Raw genomic sequence first — 13831 nt, forward strand, 5'->3', positions numbered from 1 at the left:
TCCTTGGATCATAATGGATCTATTGTGTGTGCCACGATAGGCAAGATTTTATGCTTGGCTCGGTTCAGAACTATTTTGCAATGAATTGACTTAGATTGAAGATGTTGTCTTTGTCAAAGTAAGGGGTATTATTGCAAGTGTATAAAATTACTAATTTATAATAGTTTAAGAATACATTAGAGTTGACTGGGTATTTACTGTTAGAATTTTTTAATAAATGGGACTACACAAATATTTATAAAGAGTTTTAATACATTATTATTTACATTTACCGGGCATTTTTTGTGTTTACACATTACTTTAAAAAAAGAAAAATTCTACTAAATGCTACTAATAATTCGAAATACTGTGAATAATTTTTACTTTATCTGAATTCCTCCAACCCATTAAAACACCAGAAAGTTCAAGTTAAAGATGAATGTTAAGACGTCCGCAAGCGGCCTCGAATGCCCACATATTTAATACAGTTCAGTTCCGTTCAAAATGTAAGGTTCACATAAGTTTAATTTTATCACATCGGAGAAAAGTTTAACTTTCATATAATATATGGTGGCAACAGATTTGATACATAAATAGAACGCTTCGCTTTAAAATATTTGTCTCTGTTTATTATTTTTTATTAAAATACTTTTTTAAAATATCTTCTTGATTCTTTATTATATTTTATTTCAACTAAAATCCTTGTCTTTCAACCTTGCCTTATAATACTGTGAAAAGAATGGTAAACTAAGATTGCTATTTGTCGATTACAGCGAGGCGTATCCGAGATTCTATAACTTCGCAGTTCTCTCGTGACCTGTATACTGCCACAAGAAGCTGGATTTCAAATAAGACTGTTTTCAGGTGGCTTCATGAGAGATTGATGTTTGCAAGAAGAACCTGCTGGAATCAATGGTCGATTGTTTTCTTCACTGATGAGTCCCTCTTCAGCCTGACCACTGATTCTCTACGTAATTTCGTATGGAAAAATCCAGGAACCCGTTACTGCCCTCTGAAGAACAAAAAAAAAATTGACCATTATGGTTGCTTGAGGTTTGGTGGTCTGGGTATTAATAATGCTGAATTTTCGCACACCCCTCCATGGCTTTTAAAAAGGTACTGTGACTGGTGTGAGGCATGGGGATGAAGTCTCGGAGACTTATGTTTGCCGTTTCTGGGGTGCGGTGGGTACTGATTTCATTTTAAGGGATGAAAATGTAACAACACACAGAGCACTTCTGGTCAACCATTTTCTGGAAAAGGCAGATAGTCACCGGATGGAATAGCCAGTCAGATATCCAGACCTCAACATTAGAGAGCATATCTGGGACGCTTTTTGGAAGACAATGCAACACGTAACCCCCTCCAAGAACTATCCAGAGTCTGAAAACTGAACGAATGAGACAAATTACCTCAGGAACTCATAAACTGCATTATTTCCTGTAGGAAATCACGGTGAGGCCTCCTGCATGGTCTGTTCGAGGGGCCACTTCCCCAACGAAACCAGTTTTTTTACTCAATTCTGTAACCACTCTTAGAAACTATATGATTCTGATGAGTGTTACGCACGATCGCACGTGAGTATTATAACTGCTGAATGGTTATTACTTTTTATTATATCAACCTATGTTCAAACAAAATTTTATTAAAATCTGTCCAGTAGTTCCGGAGATAATCGACCAAATATAAAGATTCTCTTAGTGTATAATTGAAGTTCGTTACTCTACATGTTTGTGCTCTCTGGAAACCAACATTGAGAGTTTGCAATTTACTATTTCAGTATAGTTATAAGTTAAATCTGTTGAGTTGGTTCCAGACATATTAAGGACCGTGATGAGTCTTAGGATTTTATTTAATACGCCATGTACTTTGTTTAGTGAAATAGTTGTGTTTGATGTATTTTTAAAGCGCATCTAAATGGTATCGCAATTGATCCCAGCTTCTTTTTCTGGAGCAGAAGGGATTTGTAGGTAACTTGGTGAAGTTTCGAGGTGAGGTTCGACTTTGGTATCATTAGATAGGTAATTTAAATGATCAAATAATGCTATTTTGGTTTTTCGATCCGACTTTTATTTCTCGCGATTCCCCGTTTTAAATTATTTACACCATACCCCATTTTCGTTTTGTGATAACAAAGCTATTTTTGAACCAAAAGGCAAAATTCTTGTATATCCATTTGAAGTATTTTTTGCAAGAACATCCAAATCTACAACGAGAATTGGGCTCTCAATTTAAGATTTTAAAATTACCCCAACTCATCTTTTAAGGTAAATGTTGGGAGCTTAGTTTAATGACAGTGAATGCATCGTTTGACAATGTTTAATTTATGTGTTTTCTGATTTTCAATATGATGCATGTTTGTTCCATACTTTTCGGACTTCCTGTATACTTTTAAACATATGCGATATTTCCGTCTGTTACTAACTACTTTAGCATGAAAAAAGTACTGTGAGTTGACGTTTTAACTCTGCCAAAATTCAATTTTTATCACTGTCAAAAAGTGAGTATTTTTATAATAAAAATAATGTAGCATTTTATTTTATTTTATAACCGTCGTTGAACAACAGACCCAATTTTTGGGTTTACGACTTCTAATGTTCAACTCCGTAGCCCTGTAATTTTGAACCTAATCCAGATGACACGGGAACTCCAGGATCAAGTATTGGAGGAAATTTCTCTTCGAGGAGGACTTTTTGATGAAACTAGCCTGCATTCGCGTTACATGGAGAGGATGACCACAAGAGCCCCCACTGTTGGGCCTGACGGCAAGAGGACTCTAACCCATGATCCGTCTACCACCGAGGATATTTCACGTCATCACTGTGGTCGGTGCAAGCCGGAGGTGGAATTCGTATCAACTGGGATTCAAACCCGGTACATCTCTTTGGAAGTTGAATAATCTATCCCCTGAGTCATCGCGGCTCAAAAAAATGTAGTAGACAGAAATTTTTTATTTTCTTAAAATAAATGCTAATAATGAAGCACTTGTTCTACCGCTTTTTACTTTTATAGGAAAAGAATTCACCCTCTTTATGGTCGCTAAACACACGTTAATTAATGTGATGACAAGACTCTTTGTATCATCGCTAAACTCGCCGACTGCTTTAACCTAATGCAGGGAAATAAATATTGATTACAGACTGAATTCAGCTGTTTTCGTACTCTCCTGAAATAGAGTTTCGTATATGGAAAAAACGAATAATCTAGAAAAAAGTTTAACAAAAAATGCGTTAGAGAAATTTTAAAGGGAAAAAAACTTTAAGGAATCTTTAATCCTGTGTGTGCACTCTGGCAATAGTAAGTTCATATAAAACTCTAAGTCAGATCAGATCTGACTTAGACTATCTTTTGTCACGAGGCCTTTAAAATGTTGGCAAAATTACCCAAAACTTCTGAGAGCTATTGTTTTTAATTGTCCACCACTCTATAAAATAATTCGCAAAAAACACAGCAGTTGGCAGCTCTGTAATTGCAAAAATATTATAAACTATTAGAAATTTAAAACTATTTGCTTTTAAATGGAGACTTATTAAAATTAAAGGATATCGTAAGTCTTTAAAAAAATGAAAGAAGAGAGTCATAAATGCAAAATTTTCTTATTTTCCAACTTCGCAGTATGCAAATTTTGAGTTTGACGTCGAAGACGACGCTTTAGCGGCAGCATATATTTGATTTGTCTTCCGACTTAATGCAACACAAAGTGGAAAAGAATGATCGGCATTCAGTACGTGCGCTGCTTCGATGAGTTCGTTTGCCTCACCATCTTATCACTCACTAAAAATAGAAGCTTGCAGAGTTGTTGGCCGGTTGGAGGGAGGCCAAACACAAGCCACAAGGACAAGGGCGTAGACGTGCAAGAACGCTCTATGAAGACCATTATTTAACGCTAACGGCTCGGAGACACCGATATATGAATGTCACTCGTCTTCAAAAACACCATCGCTCGGCTACTGGATCCAGAGTTTCGACACAAACTGTCCGAAACCACCTGCAAGCTGTAGATGTGTGTGTCACGTTAATGGTGTGTGTCACGCCAACAGGAAAGCACTGTTGCGCCAGCAGGGAGTGGACAACAGAGCATGTGAACTGGGGGAGAAAGGAATGGAGCAATATTTTTTTCTCTGGCGAGTCCCATTTTTCTGTTCATCCTGATAACCAGAGTATTTTTATCTGAAGAATGTGGCACTGGAAATGCAAGAAAGTGTAAGATTTGGAGGTGGGGGTAGTGATGGTTTATGCTGGCATCTCTATTGATGGGCGCACCGATCTCTATATCATTCGAAATGGAGCTCTGGCCGGTCGCCTATATAAGGTTGAGATCCTGAGACCTACTGTAGTCCCTTACATTGGACATACAGGAATCGGGGAGAACTTCATGTTAATGTATGAAAATTGCAGTCCACATCGTGCTAACTTGATAACTGATTTCCTTCTGGAGGAAGGAGTCATGCGAATGGATTGGCTAGCTTGTTCTCCGGACATGAACCCAATCAAGTATGTTTGGGAAATTCTAGGCAGACGAACTGCTGGACGCCTGCCACCCACACAAATTCTCCAAGAACTGGAAAGAACTCTTCTGTAGGAGTGGAACAAAGTACTCCAGCTCCTCATTAATAAACTCATCGACTCGATGCCGCAAAAGTGTTTAATGTTGCTGGCCATCGGGGACACCATACCCGCGACTTAAAAAAAAGATTTTCTTCATGGAACCACCTTTTTTATTTGTGTTTCTCATATGCACAAATTCTGTTTTTTTTTTTCCTTTTGTACCCAAATGCTCAATGAAAGGCTTTTTTTCCCCTGCCAAACAAGAGCCATTCTGTCTGTCGATAATCTATCAATTATTCAAACAATTTTCTAGGTGTAAGATCAACCCACAACCTCAATATACGTACTTTAATTGTTTTGAGCATTGTATTATACTAAACTAAATTGGTAATTAAATGAATAAAATATTTTTATAAATAGACTTTAATTGCAAATGTCATACCATTTTTTTTCTAAAGCCGTTCGTATTATTATTAAATTTAAGAACTTGCTAATTTACATTGGTTAGATCAGAAGTACTATTAATTTAAACTTGAACTTGCTGTTCCCGTAAGTTTTGGTTTAATGATTTTGCTACATTATGTACCATTTTAAGTGAAGAGATATGCTTCAGCTCTTTGTTGCTTAAAGAAAAGTAGTTGTTAAACGATTAGAAGCAATTAGTTTTATATGTCTATTGGATTGTAACATTTGTTGAATTGGAGTTTCAAGACAGGTTACACTGCACAGGAAAGGGTGATGAACCATTTTCTTTCAACCTTTCTTCTCGTATTTTAGTTTTTAAAGTGTCCTTCACTCATAAACCATTTTCTTTCAACCTTTCTTCTCGTATTTTAGTTTTTAAAGTGTCCTTCACTCATAAACCATTTTCTTTCAGCCGTTCTTCATATTTATTAATGTAAATATTTAAAAAAAAACTTGTTTCTATTAAAACAATGTTTACTCACCTAGAACTCCTAATCTGTAATTCACTGTAACCACAATTACTTCTCCAGCAGATGCAAGCCATTCTCCAGGATAAAAACGTCCCCCATTTGTTTTGTAAGAACCTCCATGAATGAAAAACATGATGGGTAAATTACTTAGTATTGGATTTTTATCAGGAAGAGCCTGTGAATTAAAAAAAAAATTAAATAAAATCACTGAAAATAACTTCGCAGGGCTTCGTGAGCCTGTAAAATTTTAAAGATTAGTTAACGAAAAGCTAAAAGTTAACGAAAAGTTGTCAAGTCTCGATAATATAATACATTTTTTAATTACTAGATGTTTTTCAAAGAAAATATAATAGTATAAAAATTTCATTTGGCTCCGAGAGCTTAGTGGTTAAGACACTGGATTGCCATTGCGTTAAACCGGGGTTCGATTCTTGATGGCGCCTTGAAGCCTAACCAGTTTCAGATTAATAGTTAACAGCTTGATTCGGAGGTAAAGACAGTCCTTATGCAATGCTATTGACATTGTCATCATCATGCCGTTTGCACAAAATTATGGAGCTTTAACTTCCATCTGATACCCTTGGCCAATAAGTGGTGCTGCTGGACAGTTTTATTTTTAATAAATGAAAATTTTCTGTTATCAGATCCTTAAAAGTTAAATCGGTATCTTGAGGAAGGAAATTTAGAACCACTGTTGAATTTTTATTAGGACATGGAAATCCTTTTTGTAATGGTATATATATTTTAGTATATACCAGTATATTAACCCTAAAATTAAAATCTAAGTTTTAGTTTTTAAACGGAAAGTTATATTAATTCAAAATAGAAGCACCCAATCTTAAAAAAGACAGTGGTAATGTACAGGGGTTGGACAAAAATCTGTAAACGCTTCTATACTAACTCTAGGTAAATATTTTTTTTTCTAGCAGCGAATGTTTTGGAAGATTTTACACGACAAAACTGCTGGCGCTATTTGAAAGATTATGCTTGAAACTGTTAGAAATTGTGTCATTTTTACAAACTGTTAGAAAATGTGTCATTTTTGCAAATTGTCAGAAATTGTGTCATTTTCACAAACTGTCAGAAATTGTGTCATTTTTAATTGTGACATTTAGAAATTGTGTCGAACCTTGCATAGACCAAAATGAGAGTAGGAGGTTAAAAGTGTCTTTCTATTTTTCAAACGCGCTAGAATTAAAAACTCAATCTAAAAGAAACGTTGTAATCCTATAGAATGATTTTAAAATAGTTGGCATTAGAATTGAAAAGAAGTTATTAACTTCCTCTCCTCATTTTGGTCAATCGGAATTTTTTCATGCGTAAATATGGCACCATTTATAAGAAACTCAAAGCATCTTCTTTCAAATTGTGCCAAGAGTTTTGCCGTGTAAAATCTTCCAAAAAATATGCTGCTTAAAAAATAGTTTACATGGAGTACGTATGGAAGTGATTCCATATTATTGTCCAAACCAAAAGCTGTATATATAATGGAATATTGCAATCAGTCGCATTGATTGATTTCGAAATTGCTGGCATTTAAACTGAAACGAAGTTATTAACTCCAGCTCCTCATTTTCGTAGTTCTGAATTTTTCATGGGTAAATAAAATATCATTTCTAAGAAGCTTAAAGCATCTTCTTACAAATTGTGCCATGAGTTTTGCCGTGTAAAATCTTCCAAAAAATTTGCTGCTTAAAAAATAGTTTACATGGAGTTCGTATGGAAGTGATTCCATATTATTGTCCAAACCAAAAGCTGTATATCTAATAGAATATTGCAATCAGTCCCATTGATTGATTTCAAAATTGCTGGCATTTAAACTGAAACGAAGTTATTAACTCCCGCTCCTCATTTTCGTAGTTCTGAATTTTTCATGGGTAAATAAAATATCATTTCTAAGAAGCTTAAAGCATCTTCTTACAAATTGTGTCAAGAGTTTTGCCGTGTAAAATCTTCCAAAAAATTTGCTGCTTAAAAAATAGTTTACATGGAGTTCGTATGAAAGTGATTCCATATTATTGTCCAAACCAAAAGCTGTATATCTAATAGAGTATTGCAATCAGTCCCATTGATTGATTTCAGAATTGCTGGCATTTAAACTGAAACGAAGTTATTAACTCCCGCTCCTCATTTTCGTAGTTCTGAATTTTTCATCGGTAAATAAAATATCATTTCTAAGAAGCTTAAAGCATCTTCTTACAAATTGTACCATGAGTTTTGCCGAGTAAAATCTTCTAAAACATACGCTGCTAAAAAAAAGATTGTTAAAAAGTAAAAGAGTTGATATGGAAGTGTTTCCACATTATTGTCCAACACAAAAGCTGTTTATTCTATAGAATATAGCTGTAAATCTTATAGAAAGATTTCAAAATTGCTGGCATTTGAACTCAAAATCAGTCATTAACTCTCTCTCCTCATTTTGGTCGTTCTGAATTTTCCATGGGTAAATATGACATCATCTCTAAGAAGCTTAAAGCACTTTCTTTCAAATTGTGCCATGAGTTTTGCCGTATAAAATCTCCCAAAACATTTTCTGCTTAAAGAAAGATTGTTCACATAAAGGTAGCATGGAAGTGTTTCCATATTATTGTCCAACCTCTATATAACGTAGAGGTGATTACGAATGAATAATTAAATAGAGGAAATGAATAAAACTGGATTAAGTTTAAACTACTTTTACGTTCAGGCGCACCTTTTATCCCTGGTAAATGCTAATGTGCATTCAAAAAATTTATTTATAAAATAATTTTTTTACTACATAATTGTGTTATTCTTTTATTTGTATAAATAATAAATTTAAAAGAAGAATACAATATACATACCTTGAAAGGCACGTAAATATTTAAATTGAGACAGTCTTCTCCTTGTTGATAATCCCACAATCCTAGTCTCCTTAGAACCTTTAGTCCGTTAGGTTCCATGACGATGTCCCAATGCGATCTATGCTTACTTTGAGAACACAACGGACCAAAGGAAGTTGCATTGAAAACTTCATCCCAGGGAGCTTTAGGAACAGGTGGCTGTGAAAAAAATTATAATCTTATTATTACTTTACTGAATTAAAAAAAAATAGAATATGTTTTGCACAGTTTGAATTGGCGACTTAAAGTTATATAAAATTTCGTTTTATTTCTTTCGCGCTTTTCGTCTTAGTAATTAAACATGTGGGAAGGAAGGGCAGCCAATTTCTTATATTTACCACGGTGAATATTTAAGGCTGGTGCCACTACTATTAGAAAATTTGATGAATTCCTCTATCTACCAAAGTTACAGTTTACTAAAGTACTTCTAAAGAGAAATATCAGCAATTTTTTCTCTATTCTAGCTGAATAAATAAATAATATATTAATTCTTCGAATTAAATATTCTTTCTAATCGATTTTGTCATAGCTGTTAAAGTCGTGCAGTTGTTGTTATTGATAATGACGTTAATCATAATTTAGCATACTTGTCACCGAAAAGTTTTGAAAAATAAAACAGCATGCCTCGAAATTTAAATGATTTAGTATTAAAAGTACCGCTGATAATTGCGTTAACAACTATTTTGTTCATTACAAGAGTCACTACACGCAACTTAAAGACAAAACAGAAATCCAACGAACCATAAAAAGAAGGAAAGATATTTAGCCCATTGATCTCCTTTTGGGCGAGAAGAGTTATAACTCTTCCCGCCCTGTACCATCAAATCAAGCATCAATCAGGGTGATATTTTTCCTTTTCTAGCTGTTTTATTCGTTGGGTCAAGATCGAAAAAATTAAATTATGTCAGACTCAAGTCAAGTATTATTTGACAGTGCCATTAAAAATGTTGATGAAAGAGTACTTTTGAAAATTATTAGCTACTTTTTCGTTTAATTCCAGTTTTATTTTTCTTCTTGGTTTGAAAAAGTAAGAGTTTTATTGTATTCCTTCTTTTTTACATCAATCAAATCGAAATAAACACATAAAAGCCAGCTTCTATTTCCAAGAGAAGTTTTTCTTAATTTAAGAAATGATAGTAACTGTTACTCTTAAGTATTTCCCCTTTTAAACAATCAATTAAATTTTTCGAAGGCATACCCACCACGCTATACAAACAATTTAAATAAAAGTATAGGACCAGGTAAATCCGGAGATGCGAACTGCACCGGATTTGTCAAAATATTTTAAGTAACGGTAGAAAACAACGAGCTAAAATGTGAAAATTTTTGGTTAATTTTGTTAACTTTTTAAAAAGCTCATCGCTACTTGACTATAACAAAGTGGTGAACCACAATCGTTTCAATTATATAGAAATAGTGGAAAGTAAGAACCCTACATTAAAAGACTATCACTCGAAAATATTTATTCGTGGTCCCGTCTGGGCAAACGGTTGAGTAAACATACTAAATTTGCAAATATTTGACAAATTTTGATAGTTTTTGAAAAGGCTTAGATTGACATGTTTGAAGAATGGTAGAATGGTAGAAATCATATAAATCTCGGTGCGCTGCCGCGAAGCGGCATTAATCGATTCATCTGTAGTAATAAATCGATGATGAGGAGTAGTGAAGTGGAATGGAGATGGGGGGGGAGGAGGGGGTGCTTAGCACCAAAAATCGAGAGTGTATTTCGTGTGCTAGGGCAACATCATATCCCCAAGGAAAAAGGCAGTGATTGGGCTGAATTTAGTGTTGTCGTCAATTAATTCAATATATAGGAGTGAGTTAAAATTGCTGGTGGTACAGGTTTTTGCTTCATCGTAGAAATTTTTGTTTAAATTTTTTATATAGACGTTGATGTCATAATTTTTAAGATCCCTTTTTATACTATTATTGCTAATGCATTTAGGGGCGCCGACGAGTCTTCTTATAATCTTCCCTTCTGCCATAGAGAGTTTATTTTTTAAATGATCACTTAGAGTGTTAATGGCTGGGCAGGCATAAGTTAAAATTGGCCTAACTGCCATTAGATAGACAGTGCGCTTGCATTTTAAGTCTAAAGATGACTTCGAGTTTAATATAGAGTTGAGGGCCCAATAGGCACCATTCGCTTTTTTAATAATTTTATTTATGTGTTGTTTCCAACTTAAATTAGAGGTGATGGTGACTCCTAGATATTTTGCACCCCCTGTGGGTTTAATGATCTGCTTGTATAGGACTATATCAGGAATAGTTCTACCTTTCTTTTTACTATTGAAAATAATCATTTGGCACTTATCCGGGTGTAGATTTATCTTCCATTGTGAGCACCATTTTTCGATATTGTAGATCTTCTTTTGCATGTATTTGAAGGCTTGTAAATGACTCATAGATTTCGTGATAATTGCTGTATCGTCGGCATATAGGGCCGTGAATTCGTTTGGATTATCGTTATTTATAGGGAAGTCAGCTGTGTATAAGATGTATAGTAGTGGCCCGAGGATACTACCTTGGGTCACACCGGCTTGAAAGTTTTTATAAGCTGAGAACGAGCTGTCGATTTTAATTCTGAACTTTCTAGCAGTAAGGAAAGAGTTAATCAAAGTAATAAGGTCTAATGAAATATTCATTTTATGTAGTTTTACGATAAGTCCCTTATGCCATACTCGGTCGAAGGCCTTGGCAACGTCGAGCATAAGCATAAGGGCGGTTTCGTGTTTAAATTTAGCATTACTGATGTATTCGAGGATGTTTACAAGCTGCTTGGTAGTTGATAGGTGCTTCCTAAAGCCATATTGTTGGTTTGGGAGTAGGTGAATATAATCGTTGAGTCTTCGTTGGATAATTTTTTCAAAGATTTTTGATAACATAGGGCAGGGGTGGCGAACCTTTATACACCAACGTGCCATTTTCTCTAAAAAATTGCCTAATGAGGTCATAGACGTGCCGTCAAATAATTTTGGCTTCGTGATTATAGGGAAAATAATAATACTAAATACTATCAACTCAAAACTCTTTATTTACATTGAAAAAAAATACATTTTGTATGCACGTCTCAGTTATACATGTAATTTAACTTAAAGTAACATCAGTGTGACTTCTGTTGTTGCAGATTAGATGACCAATAACTTATATTATGTTGTAGGATGTTAGTTTAAGCAGGACTGTTTATTTTTTTTTTGCTAGTTATTTATTGTTAGCTTGTTTTTTACGGTTACTGTTCTTTTAGTATTAATTTTTAATTTTTTTACTATTAACTGTTCATTATTTTGTTTGTTTTTTGTGAATTTCAATTTAATTGTTACATATGCTTCATAGCGTAATAACATTTGTGTAATAACAATTCATAGTGTAACAACAATTGTGATCGGTGGAGTGCCCAAAATATTGTGTCGCGTGCCATAAATGGCACGCGTGCCGTTGGTTCGCCATCCCTGACATAGGGAGTAGACTAATAGGCCTGTAGTTTTCAGGATTAGAGGCTGTTTTACCGGGCTTGGTGAATAGAATGATGTCTGATTTCTTCCATTCCTCGGGAAAATATAGGTTTTTAATGGAGGCTTTATAAATATTAACAATTTGGAATATTTTATTTCGAGGGAGATTTTATATCATGATGTTCGTAATATTATCTTGCCCAGGAGCTTTCTTATTTGCGAGGGTTTTAATGATGCAGGTGACCTCGTCTTCTGATGTCTGTTCGATGTTGTTCTCAATATGGTTGTCTTGATTTATAATATTATTGTAGTAGTCATTTATAATTTTATCGTTTATGGGGCAGGTATTTTCAGTATTGTTGCTGAATTGGGTCTCCATAGTGTTGAGTGTTGGCGAAAATGCTAACCTTATCATCAGAGGTATATACTGAGTCGTTTGACCCTTGTTCAGAGGTGATCTCTTAAGAGACTTGGTCATTTTCCAAATTGAATTATCACTATTATTCAGACTTTCGAGTTTCTCATTCCATAGGCTGTTTCTATGTTGATTACATTTTTCTTTTTTAATTTTGTTTAATTTATTAAGTTGACGTTTAAGTTCCGGATTGAAGTTTCTCTGGAATCTTTTTCTCAGTTTATTTTTATCTTTAATAAGTTTTTTGATGTTATGAGGTAATTTATAGTTGTTGAGGTTGATGGGTTTGAGTTCCGTAGCTTCATTATAAGCATAGGTAATGGCGTTAGAGATATTATTAATGGAGGAGTTTATATCATCATTGGAAATGGGGGCTGAATCTTCGTTAGAATCGGTAAGATGAAGGATGTTGCGGTATAGAGTCCAGTCAGTTTTTCGTCTAAATTGGTTGTTATCCTGCATTTCGAGGGTAGTAGTGATCCAGACAGGGAAATGATCGCTGCTAAGTTCATCTAGGGTTTCAATAGCAAAAGGTGAGCTTGTATTTGTAATCATGAAATCTAAAATGTCTGGATTGTGCATTCCACTATGATGGAGATAGGTGGGTTTTTCAGGAGCGTAGACTGTGAGTCCGAATTCTTTAATGAGCTGGTGCAGTTGTCTTTCAAGTTTGTTAAATTTTCTACAGCCCCATATGTCGTTTTTAGCATTAAAATCACCAAGAGCGATCGTTGGAAGATTGGGAGGGAATAGTTTTTTCATAAAATCTGTTGAGAATTCATTACACGGTGGGTTGTAGGTGCAAGAAATTTTAATATTATTGTTGTTTATTTGTAGTAAAATGGAGGTTTCTTCTCTATTATTTTTGCTGCTCAGGTTGCATATTGATGCTTCGTACTTCTTATGGATAAATATCGCGCACCCGCCGCCTGTGCGAATAATACGGTCACATTTAAAGTTGTAGTTCGGTACTTTCAGTCTATGGCTGGGCTTTGTGTGCGTCTCCATGTTTCGTCCTTGATTTGGCTGAGGCCTTTTACCTCTTCATCTTCAACTTGTTGGTCTTTAGATGTTTCTGTCTTGATGTGGAATCTAGAAAGGAAAAGATTAAGCAAAAGAACTATTAAGATCATATTGGGGTGGGGCTAAGATCTGATTGGTCCAGTAGTTGGGATCTGGGCGGGGCTAGAATTTCCTGGGTACAAGTAATTTTGTAGCGCCAGTTTCGATAGTGGTGCATTAGTGAACTAGGAAAATTTGAAGATAAATTTAGGCCCTAAAAAAAGGCCTTTTTTAATTCAATTAAATTAAGGAGAAAATTAGATTTCAGGGTTTAAATTGTGCAATTTTAAAATTATTTGAAAGAATTGCGTCACTCGTGAGGAAGTGCGCTATCGGTCTAATTTTATTATCCTCAATATACATTTCAGTTTGAAAAATTTTATTGTAGTTTGCAACATCACAATTTATTGCTTTATTGAAGAAGTTAATATTAATATCTGTGATAGTTTCGGTTAAGGTTTTTAATTTAAAGTCTCTATGAATAGCATTGTTTCTGATGTAATATGGGACTCCGCAGAGTCTACGCAACATTTTATTTTGGAATACATTGAGCTTTTTTGCCTGTGCTTTATTTAA

The 13831-nt window shown here is 34.5% G+C and overlaps 1 protein-coding gene across 6 annotated transcripts in view; it reads right to left on the minus strand.

Moving 5' to 3' along the window:
• The window catches only part of LOC107451072 (pyrethroid hydrolase Ces2e), a 58226-nt gene that overhangs the window by 25612 nt on the left and 18783 nt on the right, over nt 1–13831 (minus strand). For all 6 annotated transcript variants that reach the window (XM_071185093.2, XM_087163612.1, XM_071185091.2 and 3 more), the window contains exons 2-3: nt 8285–8482; nt 5475–5637 (exon numbers count right to left, since the gene is read on the minus strand). In XM_071185093.2, coding sequence (XP_071041194.1) covers nt 5475–5637; nt 8285–8482 — 361 coding nt within the window. The remainder of the gene's footprint in view (nt 1–5474; nt 5638–8284; nt 8483–13831) is intronic.

Source organism: Parasteatoda tepidariorum, chromosome 5 (genome assembly GCF_982258835.1).
Source record: "Parasteatoda tepidariorum strain Cologne lab strain chromosome 5, Ptep-v5.0, whole genome shotgun sequence".
Classification (NCBI taxonomy): Eukaryota; Metazoa; Arthropoda; class Arachnida; order Araneae; family Theridiidae; genus Parasteatoda; species Parasteatoda tepidariorum.